The sequence below is a fragment of the Rhinopithecus roxellana genome, chromosome 19, assembly GCF_007565055.1.
Source record: "Rhinopithecus roxellana isolate Shanxi Qingling chromosome 19, ASM756505v1, whole genome shotgun sequence".
Lineage (NCBI taxonomy): Eukaryota > Metazoa > Chordata > Mammalia > Primates > Cercopithecidae > Rhinopithecus > Rhinopithecus roxellana.
The window spans coordinates 22,712,689-22,731,290 of NC_044567.1; the positions used below are offsets into that span (position 1 = coordinate 22,712,689).

Below are 18,602 nucleotides of genomic sequence, written 5' to 3' on the forward strand. Positions count from 1 at the left end.
CATATTTCCAAGTTTTAGGCATTTCTGTTGCTCCTATGATGCATTTTTAGGAGGGTTTTCTTACTCTTTTAACTCCCCAATCTACATGTCTGCAGTTGATCTATTTCCCAAAGTCTAGTCTCACACTTTGAATTACAGAAATACCTAAATATATAGTATTTTCTGTATATTGCTGAAGTCATATTAAAACTGCCAGCCTGGGCAACAAGGTGAAAATCTGTGTCTACAAACAAACCCCCCCCCCACACCCCACAAAACCCACAACAATTAGTTGGGCCTGGTGGCACATGCCTGTAGTCTCGGCTACTTAGGAGACTGAGGTGGGAGGATCAGTACAGCACAAGAGGAGGTCAAGGCTGCAGTGAACCATGAGTGCACCACTGCACTCTACCCTGGGCGACAAGAGTGAGACCCTGTATCAAAAAAAAACAGGCCAGGCACCGTTGCTCATGCCTATAATCCCAGCACTTTGAAGGCTGAGGTGGGAAGATGGCTTAAGCCCAGGACCAGCCCGGGCAACATAGTGAGACCCCGTCTCCTCAAAAAAGAAAAAATAAGCCAGGCGTGGTGGCTCCCAGCACTTTGGGAGGCTGAGGTCAGGAGTTCAAGACCAGCCTGGCCAACATGGTGAAACCCCATCTCTACTGAAAATACAAAAATTAGCAGGCGTGGTAGTGCATGCCTGTGGTTCCAGCTACTCAGGAGGCTGAGGCAGAAGAATCGCTTGAACCCAGGAGGCAGAGGTCGCAGTGAGCTGAGGTCGTGCCACTGTACTCCAGCCTGGACAACAAGAGCAAAACTCCATCTCAAAATAAATTAACTAAATAAGTAAAAATAAACAAAAAAACTGGCCGGGCACGGTGGCTCACGCCTGTAGTCCCATCACTTTGGGAGGCTGATGTGGGCGGATCACCTGAGGTCGGGAGTTCGAGACCAGCGTGGCCAACATGTTGAAACCCCATCTCTGCTAAAAATACAAAAAGTAGCCAGGCATGGTAGTGTATGCCTGTAATCCAAGCTACTCGGGAGGCTGGGGCAGGAGAATCGCTTAAACCCAGGAGGCGGAGGTTGCGGTGAGCTGAGATCATGCCATTGCACTCCAGCCTGGGCAACAGAGTGAGACTCCGTCTCAAAAAAAGAAAAAAAGAAAAAAAAAAGCAACCAACCAACAACAACAAAAACTAAAACTGAAGTTCTGCTATGTTTCCCCCATCCTCAACACAAACACTCAGAACTCTATAACCTTTCCTTTTTAATTGCTTATATCACGATTTAATCCCTGTTTATTTATTTATTGAGACAGTCTCGCTCTGTCATCCAGGCTGGAGTGCAGTGGTGCGATCTTGGCTCACTGCAGCCTCTGCCTCCCATGTTCAAGCAATTCTCTCTCCACTTAGATAAGGTCTTCTGTCATCCCCCAATTGTTTACTAATTAGGTAATTTTGCTTTTTTTTTTGACATGATATTTATACTCACTTTTCTTTTTTTTTTTTTTTTTTTTTTGAGAGGGAGTCTTGCTCTGTCGCCCGAGCTGGAGTGCAGTGGCCGGATCTCAGCTCACTGCAAGCTCCGCCTCCCGGGTTTACACCGTTCTCCTGCCTCAGCCTCCGGAGTAGGTGGGACTACAGGTGCCCGCCACCTCGCCCGGCTAGTTTTTTGTATTTTTAGTAGAGACGGGGTTTCACCGTGTTAGCCAGGATGGTCTCGATCTCCTGACCTCGTGATCTGCCCGTCTCGGCCTCCCAAAGTGCTGGGATTACAGGCTTGAGCCACTGCGCCCGGCTATACTCACTTTTCTTCACATTACATTCATTTGGTTATACTGCCTGTTCCAGTAATCTCAACATTTTCTGCTTTGAATCCACCCTAATTCCTCTCTGAACAGGAATTTTGGCTTATGTATCTTTGTATTTGAAACACGTAAGACATTATTTCGTAATAATGTAGTCTTCTTTTATTAGTAATTTAATATACTGAGCTAACTTGTTGTATTTTAATCATTTAGATTATTTATGTGAACTCTATTTATTTTTAGTGTGATGAACAAGTCTGGGGTGAATCGTGTAGTTTGGAAACGACCTCGGCTCACTCACAATGGACCTGTTAGAAGAAGCACAGTTATTGACCAGATTCCTTTTCTGGCAGTAGCAAGAGCACTTGGTAAGTAGGACTTAATTTGGTGAAATTATATTGAATTTTGTACAATGTATGGTGGCAAAATAAAAAAGGAAACTGAGAACCCTTACATGGCATATAGTGAGGGTAGCGATATCATGATACTCTGTTAAATGTGTTAGAATCTAATAGAAGCCATGCATGGTGGCTCACGCTTATAGTCCCAGCACTTTGGGAGGCTCAGATGGGCAGATCACTTGAGGTCAGGAGTTTGAGACCAGCCTAGTCAACATAGTGAAACTGCATCCTCACTAAAAATACAAAAATTAGCTGGGCATAGTGACGTGTACCTGTAGTCCCAGCTACTCAGGAGGCTGAGACAGGAGAATTGCTTGAACCCAGGAGGCAGAGGTTGCAGTGATCGCACCACTGCACTCCAGCCTGGGTGACAGGGCAAGACTCAAAAAAAAAAAGCCTAATTGAAGGGAAGGTTTAGGTATGTATTTCACTGACAGTTGCCCTTTGTTCACGAGTCATGTTCAGTGTTTTGCTAATTTCTATCTGTGTTTAGGGAAGTATATGCATGTCTAGGCTTACTATTAACCCTTGAAACTATTTTTAAATATCCCATTCTACTTTAGCCCTTTAAGTCCTCCTGAGAGCCTTCAAAACCTCTTTTTTCTTTAGTTAGCAAAGTAAAATAAGTATGAAAAAAATAGTTATATTTCTGGTCTACCTGGCTTTGGAAAGAAGGCTAGAGAATGATACCTATTAAGGTGTCTTACCTTGGCTATGCTAGAGGGGGTAGTTTTTCCCAAAGACAATGTCTCGGAGAAAACGCACATTTGTTTATTTTTATTTTATGAGACAGGATCTTGTTCTGTTTTTCAGGCTGGATTGCAGTGGCATGATGACAGCTCACTGCAACCTCTACCTCCCAGGCTCAAGCGATCCTCCCACCTCAGCTTCCCTAGTAACTGGGACTACAGGCGTGAGCCACCACGCCTGGCTAATTTCTTCTTTTTTGAGGAGATGGAGTCTCACTATGTTGCTTGGGCTGGTCCTGGGCTTAAGCCATCCTCCTACCTTGGCCTCCCAAAGTGCTGGGGTTATAGGCATGAGCCACCACACCCAGCACAACTACTATATGTATTAATAATTTGTTTCCAATGTGAAACTAGTTTTCTTCTTCTACACCCTGACTGGTGGACTTTTATGTTATATCCAAGCATTTGCTATTATGAAAAATACTGCAATAAATATTTCCTTATATACACATATGAGATTTCCTTTTTTTTTTTTTTTTGAGACAGAGTTTTATTCTTGTTACCCAGGCTAGAGTGCAATGGTATGATCTCGGCTCACTGTAACCTCTGCCTCCTGGGTTCAAGCGATTCTTCTGCCTCAGCCTCCTGAGTAGCTGGGATTACAGGCATGCGGCACCACGCCTGGCTAATTTTGTATTTTCAGTAGAGACGGGGTTTCTCTATGTTGGTCAGACTGGTCTTGAACTCCTGACCTCAGGTGATCTGCCCGCCTCAGCCTCCCAAAGTGCTGGGATTACAGATGTGAGCCACTGTACCTGGCAAGATTTCTTTAAGATACATAACTAGAAATGGAATTTCTGGGTCATAGTATGTTACTTACCAACTGTTTTTGTGTCGTCGACACTCATACAAGATGATAATATTTCTACAGTAAGCAGAGGAGGTAACTAACTTGGACTGAGGTAACTAACTTGGATGCTCTAGCCACTGAGGACCCACCCTGCTGCCCCTAGGCCATACTCATCCAAGGAATACCAGTTGGGAGACTCAATTCAGAGATATCTACATGTTTAATTTTATTAGGTATTGCTAAATTTCTTCCCAAAGTGATTATCCCAGGTTATTACATTCCTGCTGTATTAATTATCTATTGCTGTATAATCAAATACTCCCACACTTAGGAGTTTAAAACATTTTTTATGTACACAGCTTCTCTGGCTCAGTAACCCAGGGGTGACTTAACTGGGTAGTTCTGGCTCAGGGTCTCTTGTGTAGCTGTAATCAAGATGTCATTCATCATCTGAAGCCTTCAGTGGGGTTGCAGCATCTACTTGTAAGACAGCTCACTGAGTAAGCTGGCTTGGCAGTAGGCTTCAGTTTCTTGCTTTGCCGGCCTCTACATAGGGTTGCTTGAATGTGCCTTCATCACATGGCAGCTGGCTTCCTTAGAGCAAGTGATCATAAAAAGACATTTTGACTTCTATCTTGCTTTCTTGATCACTTGCTGTAGGGAATCCAGCTTTGTATTTTGTTAGCCCTGAATCACTAGGTCCAGCCCACCCTCAAGTATATCACATAATTTGTGGATGTATTTTAAAAGCATACAGTTCCTACTTCGTCATGATTGTTCTTTATTCACCAAATATTTATTAAATACCTGCTATGTGCTAGGTACTGTTCCAGGTGCTGAGGATTCAGCAGTGAATGAAACAAAAATTCCTGCACCCATGGAGCTTACTTTCTAGGTTACTTTCCAAGTAGCTGGGATTACAGGCACATGCCACCACACCTGGCTGATTTTTGTATTTTTGGTAGAGATGGGGTCTTACCATGTTGGCCAGGCTGGTCTCAAACTCCTGACCTCAGTTGATCTGCCCACCTCTGCTTCCCAAAGCACTGGGATTACAAGCATGAGCCACTGTGACCAACCCGGAAATAATATTTTTAAAAGAGCTGTGTTACTGATTTTCTGAGTTTAGCTTGTTGCATGGAAATACTTACTGGCCAAAAGTAAATTAAATGCTAGTATTTAGCACACACACACTGTTATGGTTTACAGTCATTTTTCTTACAGTTTTTTTTTTTTGGCGGGGGAAGGAGTGGGAATAGATGTCTCCTTGTCAACATTGGTGCCCTATAGGCACTGATGATAATTACCCAAGTACAAATGTAACAAAGGTGCCTTCTAGTGGCTGCCTGCTGGAATTGCATTTGAGTCTTGCAAATCATTTTATTCATTGGGGAGATCAATTTTTGAGTACAGTGTGTATGAAGCACTTTGCTGTATGTACAAACACATGATCTTTGCCCTCATGGAGCTTGCAGTCTAGGAGAGGATTGAAAGGCATTCATCAGATGATAACAAAAGCTGAAAAAGAAAAACAAAAAAAAACTTTTTTTTTTTTTTTTGAGACTGAGTTTCATTCTTGTCACCCAGGCTGGAGTACTGTGGGACGATCTTGGCTCACTGTAACCTTTATTTCCCAGGTTCAAGCGATTCTCCTGCCTCAGCCTCCTACGTAGCTGGAATTACAGGCACCCGCCACCACACTCAGCTAATTTTTGTATTTTTACAAAATACAAAAAATACAGCAGTTTCGCCATGTTGGCTAGTTTGGTCTCTAACTCCTGACCTCAGGTGATCTACCTGCCTCAGCCGCCTAAAGTGCTGGGATTACAAATGTGAGCCATGGCGCCCAGCTAAAACTGAGAATTTTTAATTCTTCTCTTTTTTTTTTTTTGAGATGGAGTCTCACTCTGTTGCTCAGGCTGGAGTGCAGTGACACGATCTCGGCTCACTGCAGCCTCTGCCTCCCAGGTTCAAGTGATTCTTCTACCTCCGCCTCCTAAGTAGCTGGGACTACAGGCGAACACCACTGCACCCGGCTACTTTTCGTATTTTTAGTAGAGACGGGATTTCACCATGTTTGCCAGGCTGGTCTTGAACTCCTGACCTCAGGTGATCTGCCCGCCTCAGCTTCCCAAAGTGTTGGGATTAGAGGCGTGAGCCACTGCACCCAGCCTATTCTTCTTGTATGTACTAATGAAAACCTAAAATAAGGATATTTCACTTAACCACAGAGGCTGGAAAAGTGATATTTGAACTGAGTTTTGAAGAATTAGTGGAGGTTAAGGAGGAAGAAAGTGTGTTTTAGGCATAGAAAACAGCATTTTCGAAAAGTTCGGTGACAGGAAGAAGCATAGTGACATAGGAACTCTGGTGAAGGCCATTGTAGCTGGAACAGGGATAAGAAAATAAGAGATTTGGATAAAATGAGAAAATACTGTATTTTATAGGCAGTGGTAAAGAATTGTGTTTGGCTGGATGTGGTGGCTCATGCCCATAATTCCAACACTTTGGGAGGTCAAGGCAGGTGGATTGCTTGAGTCCAAGACCAGCTGGATAACATGGCGAAATCTCCCCTCTACAAATAATTGGCTGGGCGTGGTTGCACATACTTGTAGTCCCAGTTACTCAGAAGGCTTTGGTCGGGAGGATTGCTTGAGCCCAGGAGGCTGCAGTGAGCCAAGATTGTGTCACTGCACTCCAGCTTGGGCGACAGAGCAAGACCCTGTTTCAAAAAAAATAAAAGAATTGTGTCTTTATCTTAAAAACAATTATGAACTATAACAGAGTTGGAATGGGAAACAACCAGATTTGTGTGTTTTTAATTGTGGTAATATATACTTAGCATACACACAACTTACTGTTGTAAGCACGTGGTTCATTGATGTTAAGTACAGTTACACTGTTTTGCAACCATCATCCACCATTTATCCTAGATTTGTGGGTTTTTTTTTGTTTTTGTAATTTCAACTTTTAGATTCAGGAAGTACATGTACAGGTTTGTTACATGGGTATATTGCATGGTGCTGAGGTTTGGGGTACAGTTGATTCCGTCATCCAGGTAGGGAGCATAGTACCCGATTGTTAGTTTTTCATGTCTTCCTCCTTCTCTCCCTTCTCCCTCTAGTGGTCCTCAGTGTCTGTTGTTGCCATCTGTATGTTCATGTGTACCCAATGTTTAGCTCCCATTTACAAGTGAGAACATGTGCTATTTGGCTTTCTTTTCCTGCATTAATTTGCTTAGAATAGTGACCTCCAGCTGCATCTGTGTTGCTGCAAAGGACATAATTTCATTTTTTTTGTGGCTATGTATTATTCCGTAGTGTGTATGTACCATATTTTCTTTATCCATTTCACTTTTAATGGGCAACTAAGTAGATTCCTTGTCTTTGCTATTGTGAATAGTGCTCTGATGAACATTTGAGTGCATATGTCTTTTTGGTAGAGCAATTTATTTTCCTTTGGATGTATACCCAGTAACAGGATTGCTAGATCGAATGGTAGTTCTGTTTTAAGTTCTCTGAGGTATCTTCATACTGCTTTCCACAGTGGCTGAATTAATTTATATTCCCACCAACAGTGTATAAGCATTCCCTTTTCTCTGCAGCTTTGCCAGCATCTGCCATTTTTTGACTTTTTAATAATAGTCATTCTGACAGGTATGAGATGGTATCTCATTGTGGTTTTCATATGCATTCTCTAATGATTACTAATGTGGAGCTTTTTATGATTCTTGGCCATTTGCATGTTTTCTTTTGAAATGTGTTGATGCTTTTTGCCTACTTTTTAATGGGGTTATTTGTTTTTAACTTGTTGAATTGTTTAAGTTTCTCACAGATTCTAGATAATTAGATCTTTGTCAGATACATGTTTGCGAATATTTTCTCCCTTTCTGTAGGTTGTCTGTTTACTCTGTTGATAGTTTCTTTTGCTGTGCAGAAGCTCTTTCATTAGGTCCCACTTGTCAATTTTTGTTTTTGTTGCAGTTGCTTTTGAGGATTTAGTCACAGATTCTTTCCCAAGGCTGATGTCCATCCAGGAGTCTTACAGTTTGAGGTGTTGCATTTAAATCTTTAATCCACTAGGTTTGTGTTTTAAAGAGAGAATTTTAATTGCAATTTTGAGAATGGATTAGAGGTGTAAACATTGTTGGAAGTTCTCCATGGGAAACCACTCAAAGGGGTGCTGAAATTTGCTAGGTGTAAGGACCACTGAGTGTCTTGTGGACTGCTGGCTGCCATGTGCCACAGGAGCAAGCAGAAAATATACTGGAACCAGAAAGCAGGCCTCCTCTCTTCTGGTGTCCCTTCAGCACCCTCTACTGAGGAAAAAAGGGAATTGGCTGTCTGCCAGTGTCCAAGGCACCTCCTTTCAGGACCTACAGAAATGTTCTGTGATCCAACTTTGGTGTACAAACACTAGATCAGTAATAAAAACCCTTAGTTAAAGGCCCAGTTCTGATCCTTACCAGTTATTTGATATTATATAGAATCACACAGACTCTTTGAACTGATAAAACAAGGGAAAGTGGTGATGAGTATGAATCATCTGGTGAGTTTGTTAAAAGGTCAGATTCTAGAGACTTTTACTAGCAAATTTGAAGCAATTTGAGCATCAAAACAAATTATAACAGGAATAAGTTTAAAAATACTGAATAAAAAAGAATCTGTAAGTCTATATAGAGATGGACTATATTTTTGTGATTTGGGTGGCCAATTTGTGAATTGGGTAGCCATCCTCCCACAGTAGATTCAGAGAGACTCCAAAGAAAACTCGTTTTTTGTTTTTTTTTGAGACAGTGTCTCACTCTATCATCAGGCTGGAGTGCAGTGGTGCGATCTTGGCTCACTGCAGCCTCTGTCTCCTGGGTTCAAGCCATTCTCCTGCCTCAGCCTCTCGAGTAGCTGGGACTATAGGTGTGCACCACCCCGCCCAGCTAATTTTTGTATTTCTAGTAGAGACAGGGTTTCACCATTTTGGCCAGGATGGTCTCGATCTCTTGACCTCGTGATCTACCAGCCTAGGCCTCCCAAAGTGTTGGGATTACAGGCGTGAGCCACCATGTCCGGCCAGAAAATTCTTTAAAAAAGACTTTCAGCTGGGCGTGGTGGCTCACTCCTGTAATCCCAGCACTTTGGGAGGCCGAGGCAGGTGGATCACGAGGTCAGGAGATTGAGACCATCCTGGCTAACACGGTGAAACCCCCATCTCTACTAAAAATACAAAAAAATTAGCCCGGTGTGGTGGCGGGCACCTGTAGTCCCAGCTACTCGGGAGGCTGAGGCAGGAGAATGGTGTGAACCCAGGAGGCAGAGCTTGTGGTGAGCCGAGGTCACACCACTGCACTCCAGCCTGGGTGACAGAGCGAGACTCCATCTCAAACAAAACAAAACAGAAACTTTCAGGCCTGGGCACAGTGGCTTATGCCTGTAATTCCAGCAGCCTATAATCCTAGCACTTTGGGAGGCCGAGGCAGATGGATCACTTGAACTCAGGAGTTCGAGATCAGCCTGGCCGACATGGCAAAACCCCATCTGTAGAAAAAAATACAAAAAAATTAGCTGGGTGTGGTGGCACACCCCTGTAGTCCCAGCTACTTGGAAGACAGATGAGAGAACTGCTTGAGCCTGGGAGTCGCAGGCTGCAAGGAGCCATGATCGCACCACTGCACTCCATCCTGGGCAACAGAGTAAGACCATGTCTCAAACAAAACAAAACAAAACAAAAAACTTTCTGGGGTTGGGAAAGAAGAAAAGAACCAAAGTAAAAAGTAAAATAAACTGTCAGCTAATAAATGTAGTTAGAATATCCCAATTCTATCATCAGTTTATAACCATTATGATAATTGATTCATTCAGGAATCATCAGTAGAGGCTAAAATACGGCAAATTTTGGTACAGAACAGGATATTTCACAGAGCCTCAAACTTTCACCCTACAGACTACTCACCAGTTACAAAAAGAAGAAGGCACTTTTATGCCGCCAGTAGACAGCGCTTTAACCAAATGACCAAAGTCGATACTGCCAATAATAGGACAGACTGACACACTGTCTCTCCTCATGTGATATATGGAGAAGGACATGACATCAGCAGTGTAGTCCTGTAGCCAAAAGTGAGTTTACCTGTTCATGAACCCCTGTAGAGCAAGAGAACGTGAGGAAACAATCAGACGGATCCAACCTAAAGGTCATTGTGCAATAGAACTCACCTTCCCTCCCCCTTCCCTCTCCCTCCCCCTCCCCTCCCCCTCCCCCTCCCCCTCCCCCTCCCCTCCCCCCCTCCCCCTCCCTCTCCTCCCCTCCCCCTCCCCTCTCTTCTAGATGGAGTCTCACTCTCACCCAGGCTGGAGTACAGTGGCATGATCCTGGCTCACTGCTATGTCCACTTTCTAGAGTCAAGCGATTCTCCTGCCTCAGCCTCCCGAGCAGCTGGGATTACAGGAGCATGCCACCACGCCTAGCTAATTTTTGTATTTTCAGTAGAGCCAGGGTTTCACCATGTTAGCCAGGCTGGTCTCAAACTCCTGACCTCAAGTGATCCACCTGCCTCGGCCTCCCAAAGTGCTGGGATTACAGATGTGAGCCACCGCACCTGGCAAAAGAACTATCTTGAACTCTTCACAATTGTCAATATCATGAATGATAAAAACAAAACAAAACCCTAGGGAACTGTTTTAGGTTAAAAACAACTAAAAAATGACAAATGCAATTAATTTTTTTTAAGTTTTTTAAAAATAAAGATGGGGTTTCACTGTGTTTCCCAGGCTGGTCTCAAACTCCCAGGCTCAAGCAGTCCTCCTGCTTCGGCCTCCCAAAGTGCTGGGATTACAGGCATGAGCCATCTAACCTGGCCGAAGAATGATCCTTGAATGGATCCTGGATATTAAAAATGCATTATTGTGACAACTGGGAAGATTTGAACATAAGTTTTATATTATACAGTGGTATAGCAATATGAAATTGCCTGAGTGTGGTAGAATAACAGGCTTAGGAGATAAATGTTGAAGTATTACTATTTGGAGGTGAAGTGTTTTGAGTCTGTAATCTAATCTCAGATGGTTGAGCAAATAACTAAAACCAGCTCTATCCACAGAGTCCAACATTGTCTGCATAAAAACATCCCAAATGATCTTCAGAAGAACTACTGGAATTAATAAGTGGATTCAGCAAGTTCACAGGACCCAGATTCAGCCTACACAGTCTATCATATTTTTATGCACTAAAAATGAACAGTTCATAATGAAATTTAAATAAGTATCATCTATAATTGCACCCCCCCAAAAAAAACACCATGAAATACTTAGGTATAACTGTAACAAACTATGTTTAAGATTTATATGCAGGAAACTACAAAATGATGAAAGAAATCAAAGAAATAGAAATAGACCATATGTCTTAGTCAAAACCCAGAGTTTAAAAATTTAAGTTAGAAGAAACAATCCGTTCTTCTGAAAACGTATTGTGGTTTATCGAGAAAGAGAGATTGAGGTCGGGCGTGGTGGCTAATGCCTGTAATCCCAGCACTTTGGGAAGTCTAGGAGTACAGATCACCTGAGGTCAGGAGTTCCAGACCAGCCTAGCCAACATGGTGAAACCTGTCTCTACTAAAAATACAAAAATTAGCCAGGTGTAGTGGTGGGTGCCTGTAATCCCAGCTACTCGGGAGGCTGAGGCAGGAGAATCACTTGAAACCAGGAGGTGGAGGTTGCAGTGAGCCAAGATCACGCCATTGCACTCCAGCCTGGGCAACAACAGCGAAACTCCATCTCAAAAAAAAAGAAGTAGATATTGGCAAGATATTGGAGACTAGTGATTTGGAAGTTGTCAGTAAAAGAGTTGGAAACTTGAAAGGATGGTTTCACCAAAGCAATGTAAATATATGTGTGTGTGGGTGTGTGTGTGTATACACACACACATATATATATGTAGGTAGGTAGATAGATAGGTATCTCCAGAAAGATAAGAACATAATAATAATAGTCCTTACAGGGAAAACTGGAAGGGCGGTGATGAGAAAGGAGAATTTTCACTGTATATATACCCTTTTGTATCTTTTGGTTTTCGTACCATGTGGGTGTATTACATAATATTATAAAATAAAAAGGCAGACCCAGTACCGTGGCTCATACCTGTAATCCCACCACTTTGGGGGACTGAGGTGGGAGGATTGCTTGAGTCCAGGACTTGGTGACCAGCCTGGACAACATAGTGGGAACCCCATCTCTACAAAAAATAAAGTAGCTGGGCCTGTTGGTACACACCTATAGTCCCAGCTACTTGAGAGGTTGACGTAGGAGGATCACTTGAGCCCAGGAGATCGATCCTGCAGTGAGCCATGATTGTGCCACTGTCTCCATGTTCATTTTTATTATTTCGTCAACCAGGGAGCTTTGTTTTGCTGGTATAATGAGGTAAGTGTGTCTTTGTGAGCTTATCTGGATTATAATTAGCTTTTAGTGGTTGCGTGTATTCTGTTTTGCTGCTCAGAGGGCTGAGTTGCTCTTTGAAGAGTCTGGTTAGCAATGATTTTGCTGCTTTCAAGTGGGAGTAATTGATTTGAATTATTCTTTCCTTGGACTCCCAGTATGAATTGCCAGTATTTCTTTTTCTTTTTCTTTTTTTTTTGAGATGGAGTCTCGCTCTGTCACCCAGGCTGGAGTGCTGTGGCTGGATCTCAGCTCACTGCAAGCTCCGCCTCCCGGGTTCACGCCATTCTCCTGCCTCAGCCTCCCGGGTAGCTGGGACTACAGGCGCCCGCCAGGTCGCCCGGCTAGTTTTTTGTAGTTTTTAGTAGAGACGGGGTTTCACCGTGTTAGCCAGGATGGTCTCGATCTCCTGACCTCATGATCCTCCCGTCTCGGCCTCCCAAAGTGCTGGGATTACAGGCTTGAGCCACCGTGCCCGGCCATTGCCAGTATTTCTGATGGGAGCTAGTGAGGAAGTTTAAATAAGGAAAAGGACAAAGCTCTTCCTCTTGTTTAACAAAAAAAAACAGACCTACTGAAAGGGGACAAAAATTGTTTAACCTCTTGTCTGAAAATCTTTTGCTTTTAATTTAGGCCTTTCCCTTAAGTAGTTCACAATAAACAAAATAGGCAGAAATTAATGTTTTCTCCTTTCTGTCTCCTCTTCCACATTTATTGGAAACAAAAGAAAACTTTATATTGTTTCATTTATGTTGTCTTATGTATTACAGAAAAGTAGATGGTTTCTATAAATCATTTTTATTTTCTTCTCGTTTAGTTTTGTTGATCTTTTTGATGGCTTAGGTCGACTGAAAGTTCTTTTCTCTTGAGCATTTTGATGTTTGTATCTAATAGGTTTAACGACAGAAGTTTAGGCATTGTTTTTATGTGGAGCTAATCAAGGAGAAGGAGAAATGTGTAAGAGCTTTCTTTTTCCAGCTCAGTGAAAGAGAGAACTGTTGCTCTCCAAAGGTTGGTCATATGGTTGGTAAAGAGCATTAAAATGCTGGTTTTTATATTTTGAATTTTCTTCCAAGTGACTGGTACGTGTTCTGTAAGTTTTGATGTAGGTACTTTACTGATCTAGAGATTAACAGGAAGTTTGCAAACAGCCATTGATACTTCTGTTTGTAGGATAAGTTCTCATCTTGTCCTTTTTCTTCAAAATTATCTTGATTATTCCTGGCCCTTTGCGCTTAGCCTGTCAAATTCTACAACAATCCTTTTGGGATTTTGAATTATATTGGCTTTGTAGATTATTTTGGGAAGAATTGACATCTTTATTATGATAAGTATTCCTATCTATGAATCTGATTGGTTTCTTCATTTATTTAGATTATCTTTTTAATGTTTCAAAATAGAATCTATAATCTTCATAAAGGCATGTATACTGTTTGTTAAAGTTGTTCCTAAGTACCTTACATTTGGTTCATTGTTAAAATTAGATTATTTAAAAATTTATATTTTCTGTGTATTGCTATTATATAGAAATACTGTTGACTTATATATTAAGTTTGTATTTAACAACTTTGCTAAACTTTCCTATTGTAATAATTTCTTTTTGGTTTTCCATGTAGAAATGAAATTATCTGCAAATAATAATAGTAGTATTTTCTCCTTTCCATTTTGTATATCCTTTATTTTTATTGTCTTTCTGTGCTGGGAAGGACTCAGTATAGTATTAGAAGAGAAACAATGATACAAGGCATAGTTTCTTATTTCTACATTTTAAAGGGAATACTTTTAACATTTTACCTTTAAGTAAGTTGATTACAGAATTCTGGTGGATATACTTTATCAGGTTAAGGGAGTTCTCTTTTATTCTTAGTTTGCTAGGAAATCTTACCGTGAAAGGAGTTTGAATGTTATCAAATGCTTTTCTGCATCTATTGAGATGAACTGTGTCGATTTTCTCTTTTAATCTGTTGCTGTTGTACTATTAGCTTTCAAGTAATACTTCTTGCTTTTTCTGCTCCCTTCCCGCAGGTGATTTGTGGAGCTATGATTTCTTCAGTGGTGAGTTTGTGGTGTCACCTGAACCAGACACAAGTGTCCACACTCTTGACCCTCAGAAGCACAAGTATATTATATTGGGGAGTGATGGGCTTTGGAATATGATTCCACCACAAGATGCCATCTCAATGTGCCAGGACCAAGAGGAGAAAAAATACCTGATGGTGAGAAGTGATTCAATAACTTGATATTGTTGTCTAAACATTGTTTTGGTACTTCTGTCAGAATCTTGAATATGAACTCAGGACATTCACCTTGGGTAGATTTTTGCATTTACCTGGATCTGCTAGTGGGTAAAACATAAGCTTTGTAGCTCCTAATCATTAGAGGAATGAGACAAGAAATATATAAGTGAAACCTAATAAAACACACAACCACTGACTTCAGTATAAATTGGCCTGTGGAACACTGCTAATTCCTTATTTTTTTAAATGACATATAATTCGCATACCATAAAATTTATCCTTTTAAAGTATATAATTCAGTGATTCTTAGTGTAGTTCACAAAGTTGTACAACCATCACCACTACTTCTTTTTTTTTTTGAGACAGAGTCTTGCTCTGTCACCCAGGCTGGAATGCAGTGGCATGATCTCAGCTCACTCTAACCTCCGCCTCCCGGCGTCAAGCGATTCTCCTCCTACCTCAGCCTCCTGAGTAGCTGGGATTACAGGCATGCACCACCCCACCCAGCTAATTTTTTTGTAGTTTTAGTAGATGGAGTTTCATCATGTTGGCCAGGCAGGTCTTGAACTCCTGACCTCAGGTGATCCACCTGCCTCGGCCCCACAAAGTGCTGGCATTTAAGGCATGAGCCACTGTGCCTGGTCTCTATCACCACTACTTCTACTACTTTTTTTTTTTTTTTTTGTCTCTCAAGAGATGAGATCTCACTACGTTGCCCAGGCTGGTTTAGAACTCCTAGGCTTAAGCAGTCCTCTCACCTCAGCTTCCTGAGCAGCTGGGACTACTGTGGTGCCATGCCCATCTCCTAATCTCAAAACATTTTCATCATCATCCCCTAACAGAGCACATGGAAGTATCTGGAATCAAAGACCCAAAGATGGGTTATCCTTAGAAAAGATGATCTTTCTCTCAGATGGGAGGAATAGTAAAGCTGTATTTTGAGGTGGAAGGAGGGGCAAATTGATTGAATTTTTGTTAAATTGCCTGCATTCAGTCCGGACGCAGTAGCTGACGCCTGTAATCCCAGCACTTTGGGAGGCTGAGACGGGTGGATCACCCAAGGTCAGGAGTTAAGAGACCAGCCTGGCCAACATGGTGAAACCCCACCTGTATTAAAAATACAGAATTAGCTGGGTATGGTGGCACTCGCCTATAGTCCCAGCTACTTAGGAGGCTGAGGCTGGAGAATCGCTTGAACCTGGGAGGCAGAGGTTTCAGTGAGCCAAGATCATGCCGTTGCACTCCAGCCTGAGCAATAACAATGAAACTGTGTCTCAAAAAACAAACAAACAAACAAAAATTGCCTCCATTCATTCACTCAACTAACACGAGGTATTAGGTACAGGGATTGCAAAGGTAAATAGAATATGGTCCTTCCTCAGCACTTAACATATTATTATAAATAGAATATATAAAAAACTAACAATCCCATTAAATCATGAGTTCTTTTAAGGTGAGAGTCATCTTGATTCAGTTTTACAATTTCAGGGCCTGGTGTGTTGCATTTAGTCGGAGATTATCAGGTATCAAAGAGTAACATAAAGACTGTTCTGTCTAATGGATTTAGAATTCTTTAATGATCTGAGAGAGATCATTTCAATGGCATAAAGACAAAAGCCAGTTTGTAGTGGGTTGGAAGAACCTATTTATGAACCCTAAAGTGTTTTAACATGAGTATTAAAGGAAGCATCTGTATAATACATAATTAGAACAAGTCTTATGAGACCTAGGAGAGTGAGACAATAGAAAATATCACAAGATTGCATAGGAAGCTTCATGGAAGAGAGTGATATTTGAGCAAGAAATTTTGCAGGCTTGATCTAAGCAGCAGCGGTTTTTGGAAAAAACACAAAGAAATACATGTATGCCAGGTGCAGTGGCTCAACCCTGTAATCCCAGCACTTTGGGAGGCCAAGGCAGGTGGATCACTTGAGGTCAGGAGTTTGAGACCAGCCTGGCCAACATGGTGAAGCCCCATCTCTACTAAAAATACAAAAATTAGCGAGGCGTGGTGACTCGCACCTGTAATCCCAGTTACTCGGGAGGTTGAGGCAGGAGAATTGCTTGAACCCCGGAGGCAGAGGTTGCAGTGAGCTGAGATCGTGCCACTGCACTCCAGCCTGGTATCAGAGCGAGACTCTATCTCAGAACAAACAACAACAACAACAAAAAACCCACCAAGAAATACATGAGTAGTAGAATCGACAGCTCGTATGTTTTTAAGGAAGAAGAATATGATGACACCTAAATTTCTAACTCTGGTGACTAGTAAGCTGTTATAAAGAAGAAACATCATTTAGGGAGAGATGGGGAAGGTAATTATTTCAGACATAGGCATGTTGTGTTGGAGGTACCTGTGGTTCATCTAGATAGATATCTTCAGTAGGCAGTTATAAATATTTGAGAGAGAGGGGTGGCATGCTCCTATGGTCCCAGCTACTCAGGAGGCTGATGTGGGAGGATTGCTTGACCCCAGGAGTTCAGGGCTGTAGGGCACTATGATTGTGCTTGTGAATAGCCACTGCACTCCAGCCTGGACAACATAGTGAGACCCTCATCTCTTTAAAAATAAAAACTTGGGAAGGAAGCCTGGAAATACTAATTTGACAGTTAACAAGAGTTGTGTAAATTGTGGCAATATATACACTTAGAGAGACTGTGTGGTTTAAGAGCACACAATATTAGGGGGACTCAAGTCAGCAGAATTCTAGTGAGCTGAGGGAAAAAAATACAGGTAAAGTAGTGGAAAATGGTTTATATAATTGTTTTCATGGAGCATTGATGGGAAGGGAAATGGGCACACTGAAAAAGTGAGAGGTAAGGGCTCAGTCAACTGGTGTTTGGAGAGTGATGAACCACGTGCGGTGGGGAATGTGATAGATTCATGAATTAGAGAGTAATGCTGCCTTTAAGCAATTCTGAGGTGCATATTTTCTTTTAATATCTCTGAAATTGGAACACTTTTTACAAATAGTATATCATAGTTCAATTAACAGTGTTTTGTTTTGTTTTGTTTTGTTTGAGACGGAGTCTTGCTCTGTCGCCAGGCTGGAGTGCGGTGGCGCGATCTCAGCTCGCTGCAACCTCCGCCTCTCAGGTTCAAGCGATTCCCCTGCCTCAGCCTCCCAAGTAGCGGGGACTACAGGCATGTGCCACCATGCCCGGCTAATTTTTTTTTTTTTTTTTTTTTTTTTTTGAGATGGAGTCTCACTCTGTCCCCCAGGCTGGAGTGCAGTGGCACGATCTCGGCTCACTGCAAGCTCCGCCTCCTGGGTTCACGCCATTCTCCTGCCTCAGCTTCCCGAGTAGCTGGGTCTACAGGCACCCACCACCATGCCCAGCTAATTTTTTTTTTGTATGTTTAGTAGAGACGGGGTTTCACTGTGTTAGCCAGGATGATCTCGATCTCCTGACCTCGTGATCCGCCTGCCTCGGCCTCCCAAAGTGCTGGGATTACAGGCGTGAGCCACCGCGCCCGGCCCGGCTAATTTTTTTTGTTTTAGTAGAGACGGGGTTTCACCACGTTGGCCAGGATGATCTCCATCTCCTGACCTCATGATCCACCTGCCTTGGCCTCCCAAAGTGCTGAGATTACAGGCGTGAGCCACCACGCCCAGCCAACAATGTATTTTATTTCTTTTGTGGCACATAAAATGATGCATCCATAACACCAGGCTCATGGTATTCTACATGAAGAAAACAGTCTAAGTGATCCAGTCAGAGAGTTAGAAAAAAGAACATCAGAGTAAAACCCCTCAAAATAGGAGGATGAAAATAGTAGAGCAGAAATTAATTATTTAGGGAGATTCACAAAACCCAGAAAGGCAGTTCTTTAAGAAGACAAATAAGGCATGATTGTTTCTAGTTCAAGAGAACACAAAGTTTGAGTGGACATAACTACACTTAAAAATAGAGATTTTTAAAACACACTTTAAAAAATTCAGAGTATACTATACATATGAAATGTACCATTTGTACTACTTGAAAGTGTACAATTCAATAGTAATAAGTACATTTGTATTCTTTTTTCCTATCCTTCATCCCTTCCTCCCTACTACCCTTCCTGACTTCTCATAACCACAGTTCTACTCTCTGTCTTTGTGAGATCTTCTCTTTTAGCTGCCACATATGAGTGAGATCATGTCTTTCTGTGCCTGGATTATTTTATTTAGCATAATGATCTCCAGTTCCATCCATGTTGCTGCAAATG

General features: G+C 42.0%; 1 protein-coding gene across 1 annotated transcript in view; it reads left to right on the top strand.

Annotated features, from left to right (window-relative positions):
* Nucleotides 1-18,602, top strand: part of PPM1D (protein phosphatase, Mg2+/Mn2+ dependent 1D) — a 69,703-nt gene that overhangs the window by 35,999 nt on the left and 15,102 nt on the right. The window contains exons 3-4 of the mRNA XM_010364082.2: nucleotides 2,036-2,160; nucleotides 14,181-14,371. Coding sequence (XP_010362384.1) covers nucleotides 2,036-2,160; nucleotides 14,181-14,371 — 316 coding nt within the window. The remainder of the gene's footprint in view (nucleotides 1-2,035; nucleotides 2,161-14,180; nucleotides 14,372-18,602) is intronic.